Source organism: Suncus etruscus, chromosome 11 (assembly GCF_024139225.1).
Source record: "Suncus etruscus isolate mSunEtr1 chromosome 11, mSunEtr1.pri.cur, whole genome shotgun sequence".
NCBI lineage: Eukaryota > Metazoa > Chordata > Mammalia > Eulipotyphla > Soricidae > Suncus > Suncus etruscus.
Window position 1 is genome coordinate 18533352 of NC_064858.1, and position 27879 is coordinate 18561230.

Here is a 27879-nt window from a genome sequence, read left to right on the forward strand (position 1 = left end):
GTTGCCTTTCTGGATGGAAATCAAAGCTATCTTGGAATCACCTGCAATTTGGTCCTTGGGGCCCCCAGAACACAGTTACCTTCACAGGACCCCCCTTGGAGATACCTGGTGGCACCAGATCCCTGTCACCTATCCTGTGCCTCATCCACGGGGTCCCTGCCCTCTGCTCTGGCTACATGGGCTGAACACCTCAGGGCTAGAATCCATAGAATCCCCCGGTCCCACACTTCTACACCTTGGACCTCAGCTCAGACTAGTCACCCTGGCAATGACTCCAAGTGAAGGAGTAGCTGGGGGGAAGAGGATGTGAGGGCCAAGCCAGAGATCAGATAGGCCAAGGAAGGTCCCTGACATCAGCCCCTTGGGTTGGGCTGTATGTGGCTTGTTGGTATTGACTGCAATGTGTATAGAAACAGGCTCTGGAGCACCCCCAGATTTCTTCCACATGAACCTCTCCCCACTATGCACACAGCTCCTCCATGTCAGCTTCAGTTAACTAGCATCAAGTTGCCCAGTCAGTGAGTGGCCTCTTCATGAGGGGTTCCACCCCCACAGGTGAGTGAGTCTCTCAATGACAACCATCCCTGAGTTGCGTTCATACCCAGACACTCAGCCTCATGAGGGTCCTCTGCTGTGGCCTCAGAGTAGGTAGGACAAGAACTGTGGCTGGGAGGCAGGTGGCTTCAGCGGCCCCAGAACTGTTTCCTGAGAAATGCCAGAGAGACCCAGGCAGGAGCCTCAGGAGGGGCACAGAGATGCAGCGCCTGCCCATGTGATGGCCCTTTGCTTCCTTTGCAGCCCAGACCATCTCTTAGATGGAAGCAAGTATGCAGGGAACACTGCCCTATTCCCACAATGTCCAGCAGGCAGAGGGGCTTATCTGACAAACTCTCCAAAGTCTCCAAGGCCACACTGTCCCCTCACAGCTTTGCCTAAGGGTCTAGCTAACCACAGGAATGACATCATAGGGTCACATGCTCACAGCCCAGAAGACTCTGCTCCAACAAGCATAGCCCCTTCCCCCCCCCCCAAAAAGAATAAAGAATAAAAAAAGATGATGTGAAGCAAAATCAATTAAAAAGTGATTCTTGGGGCTGGAGAGATAGCATGGAGGTAGGGAGTTTGCCTTGCATGCAGAAGAATGGTGGTTTGAATCCTGGCATCCCATATGGTCCCCCGAGTCTACCAGGAGCGATTTCTGAGTTTAGAGCCAGGAGTAACCCCTGAGCGCTGCCAGGCGTGACCCCCCCCGCCCCAAAAAAAGTGATTCTTACACATGAACTATCATGTTAAAAAAATGTGTTTTGAGCAGCGGGGAACAAAAAAAATGTATTTTTTAGAGAACCTCAATCTTAACCGATTTACCTTTTTCTTCTGTGTATTGCTTTTAAGAACCATCAGTTAGCTATCAGACTCTAGGTTGATGCATTTTGTACTTAGCTGTACTTTATGATATATATATATATATATATATATATATATATATATATATATATTTGGTTTTTAGGCCACACCTGGCAGTGCTCAGGGGTTACTCCTGGCTGTCTGCTCAGAAATAGCTCCTGGCAGGCACGGGGGACCATATGGGACACCGGGATTCGAACCAACCACCTTAGGTCCTGGATCGGCTGATTGCAAGGCAAACGCCGCTGTGCTATCTCTCCGGGCCCATATTTTTTTTATTCTTTTAGGATGTCAACATGAGACCTATAATAAATTACGTAATGGGAGTGAGAGCTGGGAGGAGGATCTAGTACTGTACAGCTAATAAATCATAAAGGCTTAACTGGTGCTCAATAAAAAAAAGCAGAGCCCTTTCAGATTCACTTCAAATATGAGATCTTAGGGATCTCTTAGAAATCACACCCAGGGGGGGCAGGGGAAAAAAAAAAAGAAATCACACCCAGGGGGCTGGAGCAGTAGCACAAGCTGTAAGGCATCTGCCTTGTGCACGTAGCCTTGTGTGGACTGCGATTTGATCCCTGGGTGTCCTATATGGTTCCCCAAGCCAGAAGTGATTTCTGAGCGCATAGCCAAGAGTAACCCCTGAGGTCACCAGCTGTGGCCCAAAAACAAACAAACAAACCATACTCGGGAGCAGACCCGGATAGAGGCAGCCAACTGCTGGCTTCACCCATGGCTTCCTTCCCATTCTCAGGGACCATGAACTCCAGATCTGCTGCCTGAGCCAGGACAAGAGCTCCACCTTCTTAGAAAAGATTGGTGAGCCCACGGACACATTCCCAACCCTGTGGCACAATCTGGCATAGAGGGCACGGGAATGGGTCAGTGGTCTCTAAAAAAGTGGGTCCTTTCTCTGGGACTCCTGGCACACAACAAGAAGGAAAGTCCTTGTCCATTAGGCAGCTTTGGGCTAGGATAGCTGTCTTGGCATGGCTGGAAGGTAAGGGGCCATCGGCTCCATTCCTGAAAAAGGAAGGAAGAAGGGGAGAGAGGTAGGGAGGGATGGAGAAAGGAAGGAAAGAAGGAAGGAAGGAAGGAAGGAAGGAAGGAAGGAAGGAAGGAAGGAAGGAAGGAAGGAAGGAAGGAAGGGAGGGAGGGAGGGAGGGAGGGAGGGAGGGAGGGAGGGAGGGAGGGAGGGAGGGAGGGAGGGAGGGAGGGAGGGAGGGAGGGAGGGAGGGAGGGAGGGAGGAAGGGAGGGAGGGGGAGGTCAAGAGAAAAAGAAGAGAAAGAAGCAAAGAAGAGAGAAAGAAGGAAAGCAAGCACAGTAAGAGCACAAGCCCATTCAGAGCTCGGTGGGGCCGGATGGAAACCACCAGTTTTCCAGTCTCAGAAGCAGCCTGGCACTTGGCTGGGAAGTGCTCAGTATTTGTGCTGCATCTCAATGAAGCTTGTAGAAGGCCACATTGTGTGCCTGGGCTTTGGGTCCAGGCCCTTTTCTTCTGTTGCTTGTCCAAACTCTCCCTGCACAAACTCTGGACTGTGCTTCACACAGGCTTGGGAAGGTCCCACACTTATCCCTGAGCAAACTACAGTGTCCTGGCAGTGGGCAAGGGTCAGTGACACAGAAGACAGGAGTCAGGGAGTGTCTACCTAACCTTGGGCTCTCCCTAGAGAAGCAGGCAGTGGCCTGCCCCAGGACTGGAAGGCTGGCCTGAAATGCCACCTTGCATGGAGGAAGCAGGAGAGAGGAAGATGGCCGGAAGAAGCAAAGGGACTAACACACTCTTGGATCCAGAACATTCTTTATAGCCCCTCCAAGGGCAGCATAGAAAACTATGGTCAGGATCAGTGATTCCAGCTATCACTGCTGGCCTGAGCCTTAGGAATAATGTGCGGCATACAGATGGGGAGCAGCCAGGGCAATGCTCAGAGGGGGCTTCTGGGCCCTGGTGAGGAGCAGTACATAGGGGCTTCACCGAGACTCTACACTACAATCCCTCCCCCCTTCACCCCAGTGATATGGGGGCCCCCTACTCCTCATTCTATGGATGCAGCTTCCTCAGTTTAGCAGTCTTTGCAGGGAAGAAGGGAACTGAGGAGAGAGTTATCAACTGACCAAGGTGCTTTTCAGGAGCAAAGGTCAATCCCACCACATGGGGCTTCCCACACCCAGCACCAGGGACCTTCTGTGAACTGTGGGTCCCTGAAGGACTCAGCAAAAGAAGGGCCATAAGTGTGCTGTCGACACAGCTCCCAACACATGTATACATGCAGACGCATATCACCTCACACATACTCACATATCACACACATATATACATCACACATACTAGCATATACTCCACACCTCACATACTGCACAGATATACACTCACATGTTCCACACACCACAACAGACACACGCTTGCTCATATACCACACGTACTAGGTACACACACGTGCATATGCTATGTACTCACACGCCACACACATGCTATGGCCTCCGCAGGGGCAAAGGATGCCTGTCTTCAGGACCCCAGGCATGTCCTGACTGGCAGGGAGAACAGGGCAGGTACTCAGGTCTAAATAGTAGCTCTGGGGGCCGGAGAGATAGCATGGAGGTGGGGAGTTTGCCTTGCATGCAGAAGGACGGTGGTTCGAATCCCGGCATTCCATATGGTCCCCCAAGCCTGCCAGGAGCGACTTCTGAACATAGAGCCAGGAGGAATCCCTGAGCGCTGCCAGGTGTGACCCAACCCCCCCCCCAAATCTTGATTTGGTGGAAGTATAAGAGTAAAAGTATAAAATAAAGTATTTAAAAAAATAAAAATAAATAAATAGTAGCTCCCCCAACCTTCTCTGGCAGGGCTGCACCAGACAAGGCTGACCCTACTTCCGGTGGCTAAACTGGGATAGGAAGTCTGAGCAGCCAGTGGGTAACCCTGTAGGGTGGGGGTGGTGGGGGTGAGTCTACCAGTTAAATAAGGGCTACAGGCCTGGGGACATGTGCACATGGACCCAAGTTTCCAGCATTGTGAGTCAAGGTTCCAGGCCCCAACTTCTTGGTATCAAGGTTCCAGGATTATCATACCAAATCGTTTAATATTAGCAGAAAGGAAATAGAATAAAACTTTAAGAAAAGGAAGTTTCTCCTTGAACCTATTTATGGAGGCTTATTTTTGGATAAGGGAAAACAAGCTATTAAACTTTTCCCAAAGTCCCTCATTTTTTTGAATCAGCCACTAGACCGTTAACTGGGCACAAACGGAAACAAGGCATGAGAAAAACCCTTTTCCAGAGGTAGGTTTCCAACAGCAGTAGACTGGGCAGACAAAATAGAGTCAGAGAATGACTGTGGTAAAAGTGCCCTGAAGGTACCTGACTGCAAACCCCAACAGGGGCAACCCACCCCACTCTGATACAAACACAACACATACAGATACCCCCAAATACATGCGCACACACACACCCCAACACCTCCACAAACATAACCAAACACATACTCACCTACACCCAACTTCTAGACACATTCACACACACACACCCCAACTCACACATTTTAATATACACCCCAATACACACACCAACAGAACCCAACTCACACTCAATACATAAACATACCAACAAACACTCATATGCACCCAAGACAATATACATTCATACACTCCAACATACATACACCCTATATACACCCCAGGACCTGTGGGACTCTGCAGAGGCCCGTCCCCAAGTAATAACCCCCACTATAATACCCCAGTATTCTCCGGCTGCATTCAAGGACCAGGGAGGGCTGAACACGGCTCCCCCAGCCCAACCCCACCACACTGAAGATGGCAGATGCCTGAGCTCAGTCCAGTCAATGGACTTACACAAAGCACTAGAGACATTGACCTCTCCCATCACTTGGCACGCAGAAGCACATTTGGTGCCAGGCTGAGCACAGGAAGCTGGAACTCTTGACCTGGAAGTGCTCAGGCAGTAGCAGGATAGACCTGACCCCCATCACACATGCCCCAGGTCCTCTGTCACCTGAGTTCCCTGAGTGGCAAATGGGATAGGTGGATTTGCTCTCCTGCTGCTTATTTTTTTTTTTTTTTTTGGCTTTTGGGCCACACCTGTTTGACGCTCAGGGGTTACTCCTGGCTATGTGCTCAGAAATCGCCCCTGGCTTGGGGGGACCATATGGGACACCGGGGGATCGAACCACTGTCCGTTCCTTGGCTAGCGCTTGTAAGACAGATACCTTACCTCTAGCGCCACCTTCCCGGCCCCTCTCCTGCTGCTTATTAACAGATCCCCAGTCTTCTTTAAATGATCTGGGGGAGACAGTGCAAGGTTGAAATCCTCACACCCAGTTCCCGAGCATGCCAAGGTGGGCAAACCCTAACACCAGGCCTGGAATCTCCAGGAGAGCTTGGGGCTCCTGAGCATTACTAGGATTCCCCCTCAATTAATAAACTGCTCTTGGAATAAAAGAAAAAGAGAGAAGCTATGGGTCTTGTTCCATGAAGCCCTTCCCAACTGTGAAGTCAGTCCCTGAATTGCTTTGGAGAGACATTGCGATGCCCGTCCTCAGACTCACTGTCACTGTGGTCACAGTGGCAGGTGTTCCCTGAAGAGGACATGGTCTGAGTTTGAGCACATATGGCTAAACTAGTTTTTTGTGGAAGCTGGAGATGGTTGTGTTCTGCCAGAAAACTGGATCCCTCCAAAACCTGCCACCAGGACTGTCCAGGAGCTGGAACTGCATGAAAGACACCTACCAATGCTCGCTGGTTCCAGCTCAGATCCCTGCATGTCCTTCCTCTTGGGTGTGGCAGTCCCCAGGGCACTCCCAGGGGCCAGCAGGTGAACAGAGGAAAGGACACACCTCCAGACCTTGGGCAAAGTCCCTGACTGTTCACTGCCCAGTCAGAAGTTTCCTACCGCATACCCGGAAATAAACCACAAGGCTCAGGAGAGAAGAAAGGGGTTTCCAAGAACAAGATAAAAGGAGGACCTATGGTCCAACCCCCCAGTAGCAAATAAGAATCTGTAAAATAATGTAGCACCTCCCCCAGGGCCCCAGATCCTCAGGGGTTCAGACAGGGCTGAGCTCCCAGCCAGAACCTTCTACACTGAAGCAGCTCCTAGAGAGAAGGGCCTGGAGACATTCCATCCCAGCTGACCCCGGGGGACTACAGGACAAACCAAATCCAAGTCCAAGAAATCAGGCCTTTGAAAAGCCAGTTGCACCCCCCCAAAATCACTCACAGCAGGGCAGTAAGGCCTTGGAGCACAGTCAGGCCAGACACTCGCCATCAAGTCAGGGAGAGAAAAGTGGTCTCGGGTCAGAAGTAGAACAGAAATTTTGTATAGGGACCCAGCTCCCATGAATGACAAGAACAAAGCACTCTATTTGCACTCATTTTAATGAGATGCCCCAAATCAGCTATTCACACTGAGGAAGAGGAAAGGCAAGGCAAAGGGGGACTCTAACACCCGCCAAGGGGAACAGAAAAGAAAATATTTTCTACTAGTAGTGATATTATCTAAAGTTCTGTGGAATTTCTCATGATGCAACTGAGCCTTATGCAGTCATGTATGCTCAGGGCTGCATACATTGCCAGGTACACAGGTTGATCCTGGCAATGAGAGCCAGTTCCTCAAGGTTAAAAAAATATTTCTGTAGCTCAAGAAGAATGTGACACCAATAGTCAAACGGGACTCTGTGAAGCTCAGATCCAATGTACTGTGTCACACACACACAGTCTGTCCCTGTATCACATACAGAGTCTGTCCCTGTGTCACAACCGTCTTCCCCGTGTCACACACTCAGCCTAAACAGCCTGCCCTGTGTCACACATGGCTGATTGTGCACAATGCATTCAGAGAAACATGGCCAACAGGGTCACCCTCAGGGCTGGCATTCTCGGTAGCTGTCAGAGGTGGTGAGGTGCTCTGACCGCACTCACCTGGACTCGCCCCTTTTTCCTCTCACAACCTGGCCATGGGTCCCACTGTCCAGAGGAAGAACCAAGAAGAACCAGAGGAAGGTCCCTGCAGTTGGGGAGGTCTGGGACCCCCTCAGCCCCTGTCTCCGGGAGAATGAGTGACTCGGCAACACTGGTGAGCCCTGAAGCCACTGTGATGCGACCCTTGGTTCCTCTTCAGGAGACACCGATGTTTGGAATCCAAATGTGCATCCCTCTGCTAAGATTCTGGGGGGAGGCTCAACTCCAGGCTGCAAGAGGACATCAGGTCCTGCTCCCAATAGGTGCTCCAGAGGCACCTTGGAGAGAAGTCGGGGAAGAGACAGCAGAGGAACCCTAAGTCTCCCCCAAACAACAGGGAGCCCCTAGAAAGGGCCAGACATTCCCTCTCTCCCCATCCCCGCGCCCTGCACTTGGAGGACCCCAGGCTGACCTGCCACAGGTGAGCAACAGCACCACTAAGACCCACTCCTAGAAGCACCAGGCTCTCCAGGCAGTCGGGCAGGGATTTGGCCGCGGGCATAGCAGGGTCTGGCCTGGGCTGGCTCCCCGGGTGCTCCGTGCTTCTCCTCTTCTCCTCCTCCTCACCCTGGGCACGCAGGTGACAGCGCTTGGGCAGGAGCGCGACGCTACAGGCCACCAGCCACTGCCAGCCGGGGTGGCCCGATCCCAAAACAGGGTTGTTGTTGTTGTTGTTTTGCTTGTGTGTTTTGTTTTTGGGTCACACCCGGTGGCGCTCAGGGGTTCCTCCTGGCTCCACGCTCAGAAATCGCTCCTGGCAAGTTCTAGGGGGGACCATATGGGATGCCGGGATTCGAACCACCGTCCTTCTGCATGCATTTAAGGCAAACGCCCTACTTCAATGCTGTCTCTCAAAACAGGGTTTTGCAAATCACGAGAAAGGTCCCTGGAGTCCCAGAGTTTTGCAAACCCTGAGGCGGGTCCTAGGCGTATCCCCCACGGCGGCCGGACGGAGGGAGCACTGGGGGCCGAGTCAACAAGGTGCCACTGTGTGGGGGGGGGGTCGCGCTCGGTGGGATCAGCTCGTGCCCGCCCAGGACAGCTCTGGCCAGGCAGAAGGTCCTGGACAGGGGAGAGTTCCGCCAGGAAGATGCGGGTGCAGCGGTGCCGGGGCGGGGGCCCCCCCGGCGCTTACCTGCCGGGGCCTGGAGGGCGCGATCGCCGTGCGCCACGGGGCTGGCCAGGGGCCGACGCAGCGCCAGCCGCCGGGAACCCGGGACGCCCGCTGCCCAGCCGAGCTCCCGCGCCGGGATCGTGCTGGACGGGTGCCTGCTGGCCGTGGTGGGGACTTTGGGGGTCCTCGGCTGCATGCTCCGCGCGGTGCGTTCGGCCCCAAGTCTTGCTGAGAACTCCAGGCCGCACCGCGGCCGCCCGGGGCAGAACACTGGCTGAACCGGAGCCGGGTGCGGCCTCCACTGAGCGCTGGGTCCGCCCTGAGGCCACGCCCCCTATCAGGCCCCGCCCCAAGTAACAGGCCCCGCCCACTTCACGCCCCCGCCCCGTCGAGGAGAGCGGCCTCCACTGAGCGCCGGATCCATCCCGAGGGCCACGCCCCAATCCTAAGGCCACGCCCCCAAACAACAGGCCACGCCTTCAACCAACAGGCCACGCCCATCCTCCCGTCCCCGGTCCCCGTCAAGGAGAACGGCCTCCACTGAGAGTCGGATCCGCCCAGAGGCACCTCCCCAGGCCTCAAGCCCCGCCCCCAATCTAAAGGCCACGCCCCAATCAGCAAGACCCGCCTATTGACCGCCCCCGTCTCGGAGCGCGGCCTCCACTGAGCGCCGGATGCGCCCCAAGACCCCGCCCAAAGCCACAGGCCCCGCCCACTGCCCCGCCCCTTCCTGGGCTCTCCTCCAAAACTTGGGCCCAGCGGCTTGCATCGCAGAAGCTGGCTTTGGTGCAGCCAAGTCATCTCGCCCAGGGCCCCGCCTCGGTTTCCCAGCATCACCTACCTAGGTGCCCGGCAGACAGACCCGGGCTGCACCCTGTGCAGGTGCGCAAAGTTCCTGGGCGCTCACCTGCCCTTCAGCACTTCTTGCCCGAGTGCCCTGGCTTGGCAGGCTGGGATCCTTGGCGGTGTTAAGAGTGCAAATGTTTGTTCCGTCTCGGCTAAGGACAGCAGACGAAACTTACTCAACTTTTGATGTTGTTCTTAGGAGTTGGTGATCGGCTGCTCATCTGCTCGCTGGCACATCATCGGGGTGCTGGGGTCTGAGCTACTGGGGGTCTCTGCTTCACCTTCCTGCTGATTAACCAGAAGGCCCTGTTTCTAGGGTGACTTGTAGTAACAGGGGCGAGGTTGTGTGTCTTGTATTTGCTTCTGGCCCCTTCTCTCTGCCCACCTAGGAGGGAAACTGAGCCCAGAGCAGGGAACCCCAATGGCCTCTCCTAGGGATTATATAGAGAAGTGTGGGGACAGTCATGGGGAGATTCTGGGTCCCCATGTTCCCTCTTTATACTCTCCAACACAACAGAGATGATATCCATGCTAGTTTCCTTCTCACTGCCTGTAAATGCACGTCAGTCTCCAACTGATCCAGAATAAAGCCAAACAGGAGAAAAGAAGGAATCAAATGATTCCACTGTTGTTCTTGCAATATATGTCATTGCCTCTGAAACTTTAGTTCAGAGGAATCTGAACTTTGCACAGACTTGCTCAGTCGAGTTTCACTAGCAAAAGGTGGAACTCGCATCACTTTCATGATGAGTTATCTTCTTTCCTAAGCAAAAATGATCAATTAGTTCTGACTTCAATGTAGCCATGAGGTAGGAATTTATATAAATGTCATCACAACAATGAAGGCGAGAAAAAGGCATGAATCATGCTAACATTATATCACAGGCACTTAGTTTACACAATTGCTCTTAAGGGTTTTGGCCATGATGCCAGGATGGACCAGGCCCCTCTCCAGCCCTTTGAGCCATCTTCCGTGGTCCAACAGAATGGAATTTGGATAAAACATAGTCAGTGCATATGCTAGTCAATCATATAGGTACATATAGGTACAATGCACCCTTGTACCAACTGAGATATCATGGGCCTTAGCAGCTGTTGCATATCTCTGGGTCATACATATCTAGAAGTCATCTGTGCAGCTGAGGAACTGTGTGAATTTATTTTTTTTTGTTTTGTTTTGATTTTTGGGCCACACCCAGTGATACTCAGGGGTTACTCCTGGCTATGCGCTTAGAAATCACTCCTGGCTTGGGGGACCATATGAGATGCAGGGGATCGAACCACAGTCCATCCTAGTCTAGCGCCAGCCAGGGAGATACCTTACCGTGCCGTGCCACCACTCTGGGCCCAACTGTGTGAACTTATATGAAGGCTGGCACAGGGCTCAGGCCTGACCCCAACCCCATGATTTCCAGAAGGACACAGTCATTCAGTATCATCTTAAAGCACTCAAAAACCTGAAAGGAAGCAGTTTGTTTTGTTTTGTTTTGGTTTGGTTTGGTTTTTGGGTCACACCCAGCAGCGCTCAGGGGTTACTCTTGGCTCTATGTTCAGAAATACCCCCTGGCAGGCACAGGGGACCATATGGGATGCCGGGATTCGAACCACCGTCCTTCTGCATGCAAGGCAAATGCTCCACCTCCATGTAATCTTTTCGACCCCAGAAGCAGTTGTTTTTCCCCAAAGGAAAACCTCAGTGTCTCAGGGCACCTCACGGCCAGGAATAAGACCCCCAACTTCTTCACAGCCTACACTGTTGTCTGAAGATTCCCTCCCTCTGGAAATGCCCATTGGCTCTGACCTCTCCCTCACAGAGGAATCAGCTGCCCGGAACAGTCTGGGGATGCCCTATGAACAGACCTTCAAGCTCTCTGATCTGATTTCTGGTCTGGAAGAACTGCTGGCCCATATCTCAGTTGATTGCACAGAGCACTGGTGGGTACCAGCAGGTGATCCCACTCCACCCCATCTCCCTACCTGCCTCCTGAGCAGAGAACAAGAGGTGAGCTTTGGGCCCTTCAGTACTGCTGGTCATGACCTCATAACTTCTGATGTTGTCAAATCTTGCTGCTCCAGGACACAGGGGTCAGAAAGAAGGATCCAGAGGTCATGGGCTGGTCTAGTCCATAGAGGTTAGGGGCCAGGGCTCAGGTCCAGGCCCATAGGCTCCAGGCAAGGCCAGATAGGTGGGGACCAGATGGGCATCTGTGCTATAGCTGCCCCCCCAACCCAGGCATCTGTCTGAAGCAATACTGGATTCCTGCCACAGAGTCTACTTGCCACTGGTACTTCTTTCTCAAGCTCTGAGGAACGTAGGCAATGGAGCTCACTTCACCTCGAGACACCTTGTGCACTATAGCTGCTGACTTCTTAGAAGGAAACAAGAGATGAGATATATCTGTATCACGAAGAGCAATCAGCACCCTTGGAGGGTCCCACATCTTGGATTCCAGCCTTCTGTACCATGAAAAAGTTTTGGTTTTATTCTCCTTTAGAGTGCAATCTTTTCAGGACACTCAGAATGCACTGAAGCCTTCCATGTGCATTCAGGGGCTTATACTCTGTGACACACCCCTAACATTGTCCCACCCCCAAATGGCAGAATGGGGACAGATGGTAGTTCAGTTTTATAAGAGGAAAACTCTAGAGCCTGTGTAGGACTACTAACATAACTGCACTGTACACAAAATGATTTGGTGGTGGACCTCACCTTAGACTTTTCTGATTGTTTTGTATCTCTGTGATATAGATCATCCAGGAATCTATAGCTTTTATATGTCAGATAACACATCCTGATTTCAGAAATTGGGCAAAAATGTTAAAAAGAAGTGCATCTTGGTGGGGAGCAACTACAAAGTGGTGTTCAGAGGTCAGGGCTATCCCAATGATGCCATCTCATGATGAAGGCCTGAAAACACCAAGCTATTCAGGAAGTGATGGGGACCACCAAGGCCATCCTAAAGGTACTCCAATGATGAGAAAAATCACCCTTGCCTTTATTTCAAACAAGCTAACACCAGAGAGCAAGGGATGCCAAGAAACAGCCAAGTCTGGGTGGCATGACATAATCAAGGACTGCATTCGGTGTTCTTGTGATAATGCCTTGCTTTGTAACTTGGTTACCTCGGAATGTCTTCAAATCATGCTCCTGTTCTTGAAACGGTCATACCCTGGTTTTCACAGTAACATGCTAGGGAATTTCTGTTTCTGTGTTGTCCCACCAATTGTCTGCAAATGCCCAGAATACCCAGATATTCTGTCAAATGAAGCTTTTGCCTTTATGGGGGCCCAGTCTTTGGAGCATTAGCTCTGATAGGTCCACTGGTAAGACTAGAACAGTTCTCCCACTTCTCAGGAGTGTGTGTTTCATTTTCTGCTAGTTCATGGTGAGAATTTCTGCAACACAGAACCACAGCCAACGGTGCTTGGGAAGGCATGTGATGCCTGGATCAAAACTGGGTACTGAAGCACAGATTTCTCTCTGCCTCTTCTCCCAAAAATTATTAATATATATTAAAAAAGAAAATATATCTTGGGGCCAGAGCAATGGCACAGTAGTAGGGCATTTGCCTTGTGTGAAGCCAACTCAAGACGGTTTGAGGTTCAATTCCCAGTATCTCATGTAGTTCCCTCCCCCAGCCTGCCAGGAGTGATTTCTAAGTGCAGAGCCAGGAGTAACCCCTGAACGACACTGGCTGTGGCCCCAAAACCAAAAAAAAAAAAAAAAAAGGAGAGAGAAAATAAAATGTATCTTCAGTAAGTAAAGATCTGATATCTGTGAACTCCTATAAACTAAAATGACAATGAGATACTTCCTAAATGTCTGGTGTCTGTTTTAAATGAATTCACTTTTTCCAATTTTATTGATTTATTTACTCACTGACTTGCTTTCTTATGCTGGAAGACATAATTCCTGGAGATATATTTTAGGATTCATGGAGTGAACCACTGTTAACATCTCCAAAGACGTCAGGATGTTTCTTCACACATGTGGGGTGGCAAAATCCCACTGGATTTTGACTCACCCTGGCTATCTCCTTAGTTTTATACACTCAAAGGTCTGTAAGATTGGGGATAAGAAGGTGTGGATGTGCCGTCTTTTGCATTGCTGTTCGAAATTGGGGTATCTTGGGGGCAAACTGGTGACTCCAAAGTGAGAGCAGATATTGGGGGCAGGGTTCCACTTTTCTTGCTGACCTTGCTTTATGGTCTATCTAAGCATGCTCTGCTCAGAGGCTATAAAGGAACTTCTATGGAATCCTTGTAGTTTCCTTTTGCCCAGTGAAATATTGTCTCCATGCAGCCATTGGCATTGATTGTGGGACTGAGTGGATCCCATTCCACTCAGCATATGCCTTGTTACTCATTGGTTGGAAACATCTTTGAATGTATTACCTTGGATTGGTGTTTATACCACCTAATTCCACCTCCAGGTGTGGTCTGTTCCTTCCGAATTAATATGCTGAGTTGAAGGAAAACTCTCTCTTGTGTTTCCGGACTTCCTGCTGAGTTTCCTGTTCCTTAGGAGCTGAAGGCTTACCGTGTTGGAATTCATGAACCCCTTTCTCCCTCTTTAGTGTGTGTGTGAATTATTTACTACATCAATATTTGCTTCCAGAGATGTCTCTCCAGTGTCCTGGCTTTGGAACCTGAGGCCAAATTCTAGCATATGGCACCCAAATAAGGAACTAATTCTATCATGTGTTTAGACAGAAATGACGAGATTGGGCTCCGCTAACTCCAGGCCACACTTGGAACTAAATGTGTTAGCACCACTGGAAATGTTTCTTGGAGGCCGGAGAGATAGTATGGAGGTAAGGCATTTGCCTTGCATGCAGAAGGTCGGTGGTTCAAATCCCGGCATCCCAAATGGTCCTCTGAGCCTGCCAGAAGGGATTTCTGAGCATAGAGTCAGGAGTCTGAGCGCTGCCAGGTGTGACCCCAAAACTAATTAAAAGAGAGAGAGAGAGAGAGAGAGAGAGAGAGAGAGAGAGAGAGAGAGAGAGAGAGAGAGAGAGAGAGAGAGAGAGAAGAAATATGTTTCTTGGAAGTATTTCTGAGAATCTTGTTTTTCATTTCACTCAAGAGTTCTCAGCTCCCTGGTTTGTACATAGAACAGACACGAGCAGAGAAGGCTCCCCTGACAAGGACATAGAATCCCATTACCAGTCAGAACCAAGGTGATTCATCTGCATTAGGGAAAGAAGAGACTCCAGAATACATCCTAGGATGTGGACAAGTAGATGATGTGGAGGGGACATTTTCCTTGAGGGGATCACTGTCCTATCTATCTTCCCTGCCATTTATTAGGATGGGTGTGAGGGTACAGCTTTGGGAAATCACTCTAACTGCACTAGGAATGAATACGCCTTACCTGCACAAAGAATGATAAGAGAAGGCAGAGAAAGCACTCAGGGGACACAGACTGACACCAGGACCTGGCCCTGCAGAGTGCCCTAAGAGCAGTGGCCACATTCCCCAGAGTGGATACAATGCTCCATGGCCAGCTGCCTGCCCTTTGTCTGTGGGTGAGGGTCCTGAAGAACTGATTGACAAAATTCCCTGAACTTCATGGAAAACTCAGATGAAAGATTCATTCAGGGAGGAGATAGCTGGAACAAAAGGCTGTTTCTGGCTATTGTAAGTCAACTTTATGAGGATTGTTTTTAGGGCCAATTAGAAAATATAGTCATCAATATGTCTATTGAATAAAATTATTTTACTCAAACATTTTGAGGCAAAACATAATAAATAGGAATATCCTAAGACCTCATGAAGGCATATCTATTTGTAAAATAAACACTGGTATCTTAAAGCAGCATAACCGTGGAATATGAGTGTACTCAGTCATGTAACTATGCAGTGTTAACAGTCATTTAAATTATTTGTCTCTGGACATATGACTGCTTAAGGGACATTGCTGTTTGGCATCTTAATCATAGGAGTAGCACATAATATCAGGCTATTTCTGAAGAAAAGTAATCATGCTGTGAACTAGATCATCGGACTGGGGTGAACCACTCCAGTGCACGTAACATCCGTATACCCCTCTCCAGTGCATATATGGTCTGTTTCCCCCACCCCCCCACAGTTCACATGAGGTCTGTGACCCTTCTACCCCAGTGCTGTGTCCCTCCATTCCCTTACAGTCCAGTGCTCAGAATGTGTCCTTCACAGCCCCATATAGCCATTTTCCTACCCCTTTTCTCTCACAGCCTCACCTGTAAGGGATATATTCATTAGGAACTGATTTTGTGAATTCTTCTGCCTTCCTCCCTCATCAATGCTCATGCCCAGTGCAAACTTCTCAATGGTTCAAACCATTTTCATTCTGTCTTCTGCCTTGGCTCTACTTCCAGAGCATTCATGGACACAGCCTGAATCTCAGCAAATATTTCTACCTGGATGTTCAGAGAAGTAAATTCTTGCTCTTGGTCCCTGTGGGAGCCAACAAATCTGGGCATTACTGTTTGTTAGGTTACATCTTCTTTTACCTAAAACAAAGACCATTCCTGGTTCCTTTGTATGTTTGTTTACAACTTGGATTTACTCCAAAACGGAGAGTATTTTACTTGTAAACCTGGGTGGGACTGGCTCAGGATAGCCTGAGCTATCTGTCTTTATGGCCCCACCCAAGGGTGGTCTCTGTAATCAATTGAAACAGCAGTTCTGGCAGGCAGCATGGGAGATACGAGGTAGAAGATTGCCAGACTACCCGTGTTTCACCCTCAGCCTGGTTTGGATTATTTCATGTGTGACCTTGATTCAGACTTGTTCACGTGAGTTTGGAGATATGGTGTGTGGGGTGATTTTACAGCTGAAGACAAGAACTTTAGCTACCAAAGGTTAAATAAGTACCAGAAGCAAGGCCACCAATACTAGAGCACCTGAGCAGGCCCATACCCTTGGACCCCATCAAGTTGACAGAGTACTGCTGGGAATGGCTCTCAGCCCACTTAGCAATGCTGGGGAGATTCTCCCCAAATAAATCAAAGTAAGGTGAGATATTTTACAACAAGGCTTAAAGAGGCTAAATCTTTCCCCCATGTCACAGAGCTCACCTGTGCCAGGACTAAGATCAGAACAAAATTCCATACTTCACTGTTATCACCTGCGTGAGCCCAGGGCCCCTCAGCTCAGCTCTTCCTTTTAATTTCACTGGGCGCTCCCATAATCCTTCTGGACACACATCCATGCCCATGGTTGATGCAGGAAAGCAATGAAACTGGTACTCCCTTGGCCTCTCAGTAGAAACTGGACCCAACTCAGCACCCTTGTCCCAGCCTATTCCTGGGAATGAGAACTCCCATCCTCGAGCCAGTGGGTTGTATAGAGTCACATCATTTCTATCACCTTTGATGTACTAGGGGAAAGGGGTGTTAATATGAATCACTTCCTGATCTTGTGCCCTTTGAAACCTGTAGCATTTGACTGGCATTATGAATCATTTATGTCTTCAAAGGGAGTTATGAAAGGCCTGTGGTGGTTTTAATGCTACTTTAATGTCAACTAATTAAAATTTCTACTGCTGATAGTGGAAAGATTTTGCTTAATGGTTTCTTATCATCTCTGCACAAACTTGATATATTTGTCAGAGCCTAGAAATTCCCATTGACACAGAGCCAAATTAGGTATGGGATGCAGCGAGATTCAGTTTGTCTGTTAAGAAAAGTTTTTTCCCAGAATAGACAGACTGTTTTTCTTCCAAGGCAGAAGCCTGGTGGAACAGCTCTAGTTGGACCTTGGGGATTGAGCTCCCAGATCATAACTTCTTTTCCTTTGCTCAAATGTTGCCTTTTTATGACACAGGCATATGCTTCAGGCCATCCCATTTCTAATCTAATTCTGCTCAAGTTCCCTCTGCCAAAAACACCCTTTTGGAAGAGACCAGAAAGGAAAGAGCAAGAGGGGGTGGGTCAGACAGAGCATGGCAGTTTGGGGCCCAAATGAAGATTAGCACTGAGCTCCTAGAAGCACTAAGTCTGACCCACAGAAATACAAGTGCTACTCTCACTCTGCGGAAGCATGGGTCAGAATATCATCAAAATGGCGCTCACACTGAAGAAAAGGTCGCCAATATAAAATGAACCAAAACCGGCTCATGTTTTTCCTGGGGAGAGCTCTGAGTGGGCTTTGAAAACAGTGGGGTGGGGGTGGCCTTCGGGTAGGTGGGGAGCAGAGCAAGTGCTTGAGACCAGGCCACACTCACTTGGCACTCTGAGCAGCAAAGATCCGATGGACCCGAAGTCAGAACTCCTGGAGAATTCCTGAGTCCTAAGTACAAACAAGCTTCCTCTGAGATCGGTGGCTTTGAAAACAATCAGTAACTCAGGACTTTCATGGATCTCTTAGTTGTGTGGCCAAACTGCATAGCACAAAACTACAAATGGGCCGAAATGTAGCACAGAAGCATTGCTGCAATGACCAGGTCATGTGCAAGCCACCTCAAAAATGACAGTGCTGGGAAGAAATGCTCTCAGAATAGACTGTGTGACCATGCGAATAAGAACAGCAAGCAATAAATGTCCTCAAGGAGTTTCAAAGAACTGTTTAATGGCACCAACAGTCAAGCCATCGAGCTCAAAATATTTTTATGGCAATAATATTAAAATTATTGTTTTTCTCTAAGATGGGGTGCAAAACCATTTATAAATCCAAACAATAAAACACCGTAATTTTTTATAGCTCCATTATCATTGAATAATGATTTATCAACATAATGAGGCTGTTTTTCTTTTGAGATCTGGTCTCTATTTTCAGGCAGCGTTTTTGTTTGTTTTGGGGGCCATACCCAGCAGTGCTCAGGGGCTTACTCCTGGTTCTGTGCTCAGGAATCACCCCTGGCAGTACCCCGGGACTGACCCTGGGTTGGCAACTTGCAAGGCAAGGCAAGTACTCTACCTGCTGTGCTATCTCTCCTGCCCACTGGGCAGCTTTTTAAGAAGAGAAACAGACATTCCCATGAGCAGCGCCAGGTCCCTTCTCGGTTCTTCCATGGAGAAGTTGCCACTGGGGCAGTGTCATGGAAGCGTGTCCAGAGAGCGCAGTGGGACCTGACCTCCAGTATCCGCACAGGCCAGAAGCACTGCTGCTTGGGCTTTGGTTAAAATAGGGCAGCTTTTAAATAACTCTGGAGAAAACTGCTAAAAATATTCTGAGGACAGAACAGGCACTGCACTTCAGCAGGGAGGGAGCCAGGCCCATGGGAGAAGGCAGAGGAGCCAGCCTGGTTCCAGATGTCTCTGATGTAGCAGACCCAGGACCTAGGTTGAGGACAGCTCCTTGCCCCACTGTCTTCAGCAATCGTGGCTTCCAAAATGTCCCCCTGACCATCCCAGTCTGAGCACAAGGATGAAGGCAACTCCCAGGGGCTCATGGACAGACAGGCTCAATGGGCATCTCAGGAACATCTCCTGTTTTAGCATGGCCACAGTAAGGCCATAATGGGACTGAGGACTTGCACTACGTGGGTTTGGGGGCAGCTGATTCCGCATAGCCATAATTCCAGCTCTTTCACTTTATCTGAAAGTATATCCTTATCATTTCCTTTTGGATCTTAGACAAGAATTCTTTTACATCTTGTTTATAAACAAGCAATAAACTAGGCAGGCAAGGATGAATGCTGTGACTTGCCCTAAGAGGCCTTTCCTATCTCAGCACACCCACCCACCCCACCTAATCCCCTCCATGCCAGCTCCATCCTCTCCCAGAGTCCTTCGGAGACAGGTCCATACACAGGTTGAGTTTAGTATCTACACACGAACCTGCTGTCAGCCCACTGAGAACTGGGGTGCTGGGTCTAAGGGGCACCCAGGATAGAACCACTCAGGGGGAGGGGAGGGGAACAGCTGATGTTTCAGGCTTGTCTTAAAGTGAAGGCCCCGGGACAAGAAGTTCTAGCCCACACGGAGAAGCAATGCCAAAAGAAGATGTTTGTGGACAAGACAAAAGTGAGGCCTCACCCCAGGGACCACAGACCTTCTCTGAACAATTCCCAAAGGACTTTGTCCACTCTGAGCCTGGAGGCTCTTAAAGTAAAACTTCCACATTCTGGGCAACATCAGAGATATAGTGAGATGCAACTGGGATGAAAAGAATAACAAGCTTGTTTTGCTTTTACCAAAATGACTTGGGAAAACTAAAGACCGCCAGTCTACTTTGAAGAGACAGTATTTTGATTAAACTTGAATGGAGTTTCGAAACTTGAAAGAAACGTGGGACTTGGAATTCCAGAATCACAAATCATAATCCATTATTGACAGTTATCTTGCCGCTTAATCTTTACTAGCCACCTAATTCTTAATTGATAAAAATAAATCTGAGGGCTTGTGACCTCAGTGGGGTCCCTCGATGGGGTCCACCCGAATCCTTGCTGGACTATGGCCAGGACCCGCCTCCTCTTCACTTCCTGTTCTCTGTGGCTGCTTTTGGACCTCTTGTCCTACAGACCAGTTCCTGTAAATAAATGTTTTCTCATGGGTATCCACAGTCCTCCTGAAGAGTCAGTGCTGACATGTTAGATTCAGAAGAGGTCAGGTCATTCCTCTGCTCGGTCAACAGCCATTATTGTCCCTCTCAGTTTTTACTCTTTTAGTTTTGGGGTCACATCCTGAAGGACTCAGGAATTGCCCAGCTCTGGGCTTAGGGATCACTCCTGGAGGTGCTGAGAATGGAGAGGGGCTCATGCAGGCTCCCCACCTTCACTCACATGGAACCGCATGTGACCCACTCACACATGACCTGTTCAACATGGCACCATGTGGAACACTCTGATTCCATTGCTGAAGGGTATCCTCATCAGAATCACAGTGAAGGGCACTGGTTGGGACTCTAGGCCCAGTGCTCCTCTCAGTAGGTCAAGCTCTACCCAGCTTATTTCTGAATGTGGGCTTCTTTCTCCCTGGGGCCTGACTTCACTGGGCCTTTCTGGGTCTTTCAGATTCTCCCAACCTCTTCTGTGTCTGCTTCTGCATTTCCCTTTGAGAGCATCTCCCAGGCACGGATTTGGGTCTATACCAGGGCTACACACGTGCATTCGCTTTCATGCTGGTCAGTAAGGCTTGTTTGGACCGTGCTGTAACTCAGTGTCAGCACACACGATTCTCCCTCGTTGATGTTTAGAGATCATCTAACTTAGTGCTGAAAATTAAAAATTTATCTCCAAGTTTCTATACTTTCTTGGCAAAGCTTTGCTTCAATAAACTTTTTTTTTATAAAATAATATTTAAAAACAAGCAATTCCCACTCGCTACTCTAAAGAGTGAAATAAAGTTGTAGAACCAATGAGGCTGGGAAAGGGCGGTGAGAGCAGGCACAGCGGCCCTCCCTGGAATGCGGGAGAGAGTCACTGTCCCTCAGCACACTGCCAGCACCTTAGTGAAAGCAGCAAGACACCTGCATTCTCAGCAGCAAGACACCTGCATTCTCAGGGCCAAACACAGTGTGGGAAAAACAAGAAGAAAGGGGGCTTCCATCACTGAACCTGAATGAATGGAATAGAACAGGCCGTTCATGTGGCTCACTCACATGATACCACCACACATGACATCATATGTGACCCACTCACATAGCACCATCATATGTGACCACCCACACGTGACCACTCCCTCACCACACATGACCACTCACATGACATCATCATACATGACCATCCCACTCACATGGAACCTACATGGACCCACTCATAACTCAGCACATGTGACCATTCATATGTAACTTGTTCTACATGGCACCATTACATGTGGCCACTCACACAACACTGTGTGTGACTCACTCACATGTGACCCACTCACAAGCACCATCACACTTTACCTATTCACATGGCATCATCACACATGACCCACTCACACATACCATTGTATGTGACCACTTAGCACCACCCGTGAGACCTGTTCACATGGCACATACAACTGGCCCTCTCACATGGCAACTATCACATATGACCCACTCTCATGGCACCACCATGTATTACCTTCTCACATGCACCATCATGTATGACTGTTCACCTGACACCATCACACAGTACAGCAATGCACAGAACTTCAGGGCCTGCTACATCTCTCTTGCTATCCCTGTTGGGGTCTGTCACGGTCCTGCTCACATGCATGGTCTCGCAGAATCCCTGTTCCTGAAGGTGGGGCCCATGATGGCACCTGCCTCTACTGGAGAGGTACCTTCTGTCCTGCAGAGAGGACAAGAAACTAAGAGCATGGAGTGGGGCCCTGCAGCACCTTATCAGTTCTCCTTTAGTCAAACCATGAGGAACAAGCTTCTCTGCAGCCGTTGCCTTCTGGCATGTCTTCGGCCCCAGCAGAAGCTGCTTAGGAGCACGGAACAAGATGACCTTAGCATGTCCCACTGACCCCAGCCACCAGAGTACTGGTCTGCAGGAGATACTGGGTAAGGTCTCTATACTGCTGGGGTTTGGGATAAAGAAGATTCTTTTTGCAAAACCCCACAACAACCAAACATCTGCTTCTGATCAAAATGGGATAAAGCAAAGGCTGTCCATGTCTCTTGGGCATGGAAAGATCCAGAAGAGAAGCATGAATTGGGTAAGAGCTTAAAGCATTCTGGACAATTAAGTAAACACACTTCTCCCTGCCACAGTTGACTTATTCCTTTAATGTTTCTCACACACACTCGCACGCACGCATACAGGGCCAGCACCAGTGCATCCGTCTGCGGTGAGGAACAATCTGGAACCACCCAGAAGTCTTGCAGTTCCCTCAGGCTGACCAGACAATGCCCAGCGGGAACTCTCAGGACAAGAACCCATAGACAATGAATGAACCATGGAGCAGACAGCAAACACAGAACATTGTCAGTGTGGTAGCAAAATGAGCTAGTGGGAACATGCCCGGTGGCACCGTTCACGGCTTCATCATTTTGTGCAAGAAAAACGATCACAGTCTGGCCAGTGCCAGCACCCAGGAGGAACCCAAACTCACGTTCTTGAACAGAAACAAGCAGTTCAGCTTCCAACACAGCGGGCAGAAATCAAGAATAAAGGTGTCAACAACAGAGCATGGACTCCCCATCCAGAGCTAAAAGGACCGGGTCAGGACACATGGGTAGTTAAAGGCCACCAAGGAGCCACTGGGTTTGCCACCATGAGGAGGTCCCATCACTTGGGGGTCTGGGCCCCGTCTCTTGCTGGGAACTCAGTCATCCTGTGGGAGGACTCGGCTGACTGCTGTCTCAGAGCAAGAAGGATTGCCCGCCGGCTCGTGGGCAGTGTCAATGAAGTCACCGAGGCCTGAGGTGATGGCGGAGGTGATGCTAAGGAAGAGAAGGCTTGGAGACAGCGGGACGTGGTACACGGTGGTCTGGACCAGGGCTGCTCCTCGCGGCGTGCAGAGTCAGCACTGCAACGAGACACGAGCAGGTCAGAGGGGTGTGCGGAATGGACAGTGGGGAGACACGAACAGAAGTAAACAGAGGGCTGGACTGGTGGCATGCGGGGCCACGGCTTGTCAAGGCTGAGGCAGAGAAAAACAATGTGGGCGCAGGGGAGGCTGGGGGTGCTTAGACCGCGAGAGCTTGCTGACTGGGAGAGGAGGCTGTGCCCCCATCTCCTCGAGGCAGAGTTGAACCAGCATTTCTGAAACACTTGGCCCAGCGTGCAATCAGGGAGCACTTTCTGTTGGCTTAAAGAAGGTTGGTTTTGGGGTTTCTTCCCTGAAAGTCGGCAGTGAAGCTTCTGATCTGGGTCAAGATCTGAGCCTAGACCCAGGGGCCAGATCCTGAGTACCATGAAATAGCACCTGGGGTGGGGCAGCTCCCTGCCCATGCTATGGGCTAGAAGTAGATCCAGTGGCTGCAGCAATGCAGGTGCTATGTACATTGGGTCACAGTAACATGCAGCTGTCTGTGCTGCACTTATTTGGAATAGACCAGGGCCCAGCACTCATCTGCTGAAGAACAAATCAGGATAGGCCTGTATCTTGGTGTCCCCTGCCTCCCTAGCAGGGAACCACCAAGAAATAAGACATTGAAGATTTCATAAAGGAAACAACAATTTACTTTCTCCTGAATCTGGGGAAATCCAATCTCAGAGAATTCATTTCTTTGGGGAGAGATGTTTCAAAAAATAAGCAGGGCTTCTCAGGGGAAGGTATTTCTATAAACATGTGTGTGTGTGTGTGTGTGTGTGTGTGTGTGTGTGTGTGTGTGAATGTCAGATCATGTTCAGGTTGAAAATATCCTACATGGCTCTAGTGGTTTATTGTTGTTGTTGGTAGGGGTGTTTGGGGTCACTCCGAAAACTTTGATAGTTGGAGGGCACATAGGGCAGGGAATTGAGGCACAGGGCTCCCCCCACATGTCAGAACATGTCCCAACACCCCAGAGCCATCTCTGGGCCTCTGGCTCTTGGATTTTAAGAGGAAACTGAAAAGAAATAAAATGTAACCCAGTTCTCCAGGAACCACTAGCTTCCTTCTAGGACTCCAGTTTAAGGGGCAGCACTGCTGTGCACCCTAGGGACAAGCCAGCAGGGACCCAGGGTACAGTGGTGGGGCTGAGAGGGTGGCTTCTTTCTGCAGGTTAGGTTGTTCTGTGAATGCCAAAGAATGTTGGAGGAAGGGGAGATGCCTGGCAAATACCCAGGACTCTGCTGGTGCAGGTTCCCTGCAGAGACTCAAGGCCTCACTCGTGGCATGGTGTGTCGCTCTGTGCAGAGTCCAGAGTGCCCGTGTCTCATGACCCAGGGAACCGTTTCTTGAACACACTCTGACTCCAGTGCTCTCAGGTGGGGGGTAGGTTCAGCTTCCAGCCCATCAGATCTTCTAGGGGCACTTTCCATGGACAGGGGCTCTTTTCTGTGGGCACAGTGGACTGTATTCTCAGATAGAACAGGAGTTTCTAGAACATTCTTCCATTCCAGGCTGATGGCTGCTTCCATGCTCACAGCCCCTCCCTGATGCTCCCTGGAGGCCAAAGCATCACAGAGATGCAGCTAGATTTTGTTCTCTCGGCAGGGGATATGGACAGGCAGGGACAAACAGGATGGCAGAGGCCCCTGGACAGTGACTCTCCACCACCAGCACAACAGCCACAGGGAGGGGCTGCCTTGCCCTGCCCACTCCTGGCAGCACAATACAGGGGTCAGCACTAGGTCCTCTCTCTGGCTTGCTTACCCCAGCCAGTAGGTGGACAAGATGCAGTGGGACTCATACACAAAGTCCAGGCCCCACACCCCTGCCAGCAAGGGGTTCCCCCCTGTGTGCACAGAGGGAATGGTCTCAGAAGAGGGGGCGATGGGCTGCCCCAGGTGACTCAGAGGCAGGAGTATAGACAGAGTGGGGGCAGCAGACGGCTTTCCTGTCCCTGGGACGTCCATGTCCTGACAGAAGGTACATGCAGCCTAGCTGCTGCCTCTCTCATCAGCAGGACATGTCTGGACTGAAAAGGGACCCTCTGGGGCCGGAGAGATAGCACGGAGGTAAAGGATTTGCCTTGCATGCAGAAGGTCGGTGGTTCGAATCCCAGCATCCGGTATGGTCCCCCAAGTCTGCCAGGAGCAATTTTGAGTGTAGATCCAGGAGTAACCTCTGAGCACAACCAGGTGTGACCCAAAAACCAAAAAAAAAAAAAAAAAAAAGAGAGAGAAGGGACCCTCCACTGTTGAGACCACTGCTGGGACCTTGCAGTCTGATCCCAGGGCCTGTCCCTGATGCATGTCTCCATCTTTCTGAGAATTAGACACCCCAGGCTCATCTGCTGTAGTCCATACCCAGTGCCAGCCCAGTAGGCCTGAGGAGGGTCTGCCATTAGAATAGGGTTGTGGGCCGGGCGGTGGCGCTAGAGGTAAGGTGTCTGCCTTGCCTGCGCTAGCCTAGGACGGACCGCGGTTCGATCCCCCGGCGTCCCATATGGTCCCCCAAGCCAGGAGCGACTTCTGAGTGCATAGCCAGGAGTAACCCCTGAGCGTCACTGGGTGTGGCCCAAAAACCAAAAAAAAAGAAAAAAAAAAAAAGAATAGGGTTGAAGGCTGCTGGGACCCTGGATACTTCCAGCCCCTGCCTCAGCCCAGGACACTACATCTGAGGATGAGCTGAGGACGCTGAAGGAAGTGGATGGGGCCTGTGGGTTCTGGGCTGGATCAGCTGGTTCCAGGTTGTTAGTTTGTTCCAGACGAACTGGCTGGTTCTGGAATAAGTAGCGGACCTACTTGTTAGCTGGGCTGAATGCATACTTATTCCTAAGAACCTGCCAGCAAGCTCTCTGTGCTGGAGGATTGGGCTCACTTCCTCCTAACTTTCATCCCTGTCACCCAGAGGCATCCTCCTGCCCAGGGTCTATGAAGGTGCCAACTCAGGGTTATCCACACCTTTGGAGTTTGGATAACAAGGGCAAATAAGCAGAGAAGCATTTCAGGATGAGGCCTCCCCTCTTTCTGCATGTGCCTGAGAAAAATCACTGGCCTGCCCAAGCCCAGAGTCAATATTCCCAGACCCCAGACATCTTCTGGAAGCTTCGCCTCTCTCCAGGCTGCAGGCAAGCTGATCTACTGGGGCACTGCATGCATGGAAGAGGCTCTGTGTGGGGTCACTGTAGGCAGGTGTGGTGCAGGAAGGATGGCTGCATGCACAGGAAAGAAGGTGTGTGGGGTTACCTGTCGGGGCAGGTGTGGTGTAGGAGGGCTGCTGCATGCATGGGAGAGGAGGTGTGTGGGGTTACCTGTCGGGCGGGCAGGCTGGACTCCCGGCTAGTTGTGTGCACTGTGGCGGTACGGGGGCAGCAGGCTGCTGACAATCTAGGAGAAACTGATAAATTAGACATGTACACGGGGACGGCAAAGCAAGGCTTTGTGGCAGTGGCTAAGATTGCTGCTGGAGACTTGTCCCCGCTGCCTGGGGGCCAATGAAGAGCAGGGATTATTTTCTCCTTTTCAAATCATTTCAAACTAAAGTCAGTGAACTCTGTAGTGGGATGTCAGTACAGAAGCAGATCTGTGCCACACACAGCTGCGGCTGCATCTATCTGAAACTGAAGGGGCTGCTAAGACAGCAAAAGCTTTTCAAGTTCTGAGCAAGAGCCATGCACAGGAGAGCTGGTGAATGGAGCTATCTGGGCAGGCAGGCTGGACTCCAGGCTAGTTGTGTGCTTTGTGGTATGGGCTCAGCAGACTGCTGACCATCGAGGTAAGCCATCAAAAATCCTGGGTTCCAGCCTTGCCTAGTGAGGTTTACTGGCATTGGCACTCAGAACTGGTGAGGCTCACTGCTGTCACGACAGAACATGTTTTTGTTGATCCAGAATGCCAGTGTTCATGAAAATGCTGACACTTTGATATAGACCCTGAGCATAGTGGAGCCATCAACACTACACAATAGACTCCACCGCGTGGCCTGAATTCAGCCCAAAGCACATTAGGATTGACAGGGACCATTCATAAGGGGGTTTTTCTACAGAGCAACAAGCATTAATGCTTAGGGACAGCAAAGAGGGAAACTTTGCCCACTGAACAGTTGGTATTCAGATTATCATGAAAAGTCCTTGAAATGGAATGAAGATTTCCACTCTCAGGGTTGGAACGTTTTTATTTCCTATGTGTATTTTCAGCCTAATTTAATCCAAAAGTTCCTTTTGTAGGAACTTGGAGTCTTGTACGATGAAAATAAAATTTTTTTTTTCTCTTTTAGTATTTTAACAGTTTCCCTGGCAGAGTGATTTAGGAGTTTCTTGGATTAAGGCAGATATGTCATTTGTTTAAATTGCATGGTGGTGCTGCCCTCTGGTGGGAGCCCTAAGTAAAAACAGAGGTTGTAGATCCTTGAAATTTTAAATTAAATTTCAATTAAACGTAATTTAATGCCCCTCCAAAGGCAGAGTGGGGCGGTAGTAGAGCAAGTATAGCAGATAAAGCATTTGTCTTCCATAGAGCTGACCCAGGTTCTATTCCCAGCACTGCGTATGATTCCCAAATCCTGGAGCCCAGAATATGTCCTGAGTACAAATGAGTAGGACCCAAAGCCAACAAAGAGCAGGAGCCCTTGGAGATGCTATGGAACCTGTTAGGTCTTTCTGACTTGGCCAGGGAGGATCAAATGAAATCCTGCAACAGTAAACTTTTGGCCCCTGTGGAATAGAAAGCCCTTGAGCTAGATTATTTTTGTTTTCTTTTTGGTTTGGGGGCCACACCCAGTGATGCTCAGTGTTATTCCTGGCTATGTGCTCCTGGCTTGGGGGACCATATGGGACGTCGGGGGTTCAAATCGCAGTTCATCCTAGGTTAGTGCGTGCAAGGCAAGCACCCTACCAGTTGCGCCACCACTCCGGCCCTGGGCTAGAGTATTTTACAGTTAAAACTTCTCTTGTTGCTCACCAAAATGAGAAAGGCATTTTGGTTTACCAACACAGTCCAGGGTTTATTAAACACCTAAAGTTGTGTACTGGGAAACAGTGAAGGCAGCCAGAGGCCTGCCATCCACTCAGGACCATTTCTGGCATTTGGAGGGAGTGTGTTTTGCCTTCTTTAGAAATGACACCACCTCTGGATAAAGTTTTTGTGTCTTTATTACTTATAAGAGCTTAACT

At 49.9% G+C, this 27879-nt stretch overlaps 2 protein-coding genes across 5 annotated transcripts in view; both read right to left on the reverse strand.

The window, feature by feature from the left end:
• FGD4 (FYVE, RhoGEF and PH domain containing 4) overlaps window positions 1-8779 on the reverse strand; it is a 110104-nt gene extending 101325 nt beyond the window's left edge. The window contains exon 1 of the mRNA XM_049783794.1: window positions 8512-8779. Coding sequence (XP_049639751.1) covers window positions 8512-8686 — 175 coding nt within the window. The 5' untranslated portion in view covers window positions 8687-8779. The remainder of the gene's footprint in view (window positions 1-8511) is intronic.
• BICD1 (BICD cargo adaptor 1) overlaps window positions 1-27879 on the reverse strand; it is a 213010-nt gene that overhangs the window by 83767 nt on the left and 101364 nt on the right. Inside the window, exons 9-10 of one of the 4 annotated variants that reach the window (XM_049783790.1) lie at window positions 26020-26095; window positions 21941-22703 (exon numbers count right to left, since the gene is read on the reverse strand). In XM_049783790.1, coding sequence (XP_049639747.1) covers window positions 22463-22703; window positions 26020-26095 — 317 coding nt within the window. In that variant the 3' untranslated portion in view covers window positions 21941-22462. Of the gene's footprint in view, window positions 1-21940; window positions 22704-26019; window positions 26096-27879 lie in introns of those variants that run through there. The other 3 variants (XM_049783791.1, XM_049783792.1, XM_049783793.1) reach the window with 3 other exon arrangements.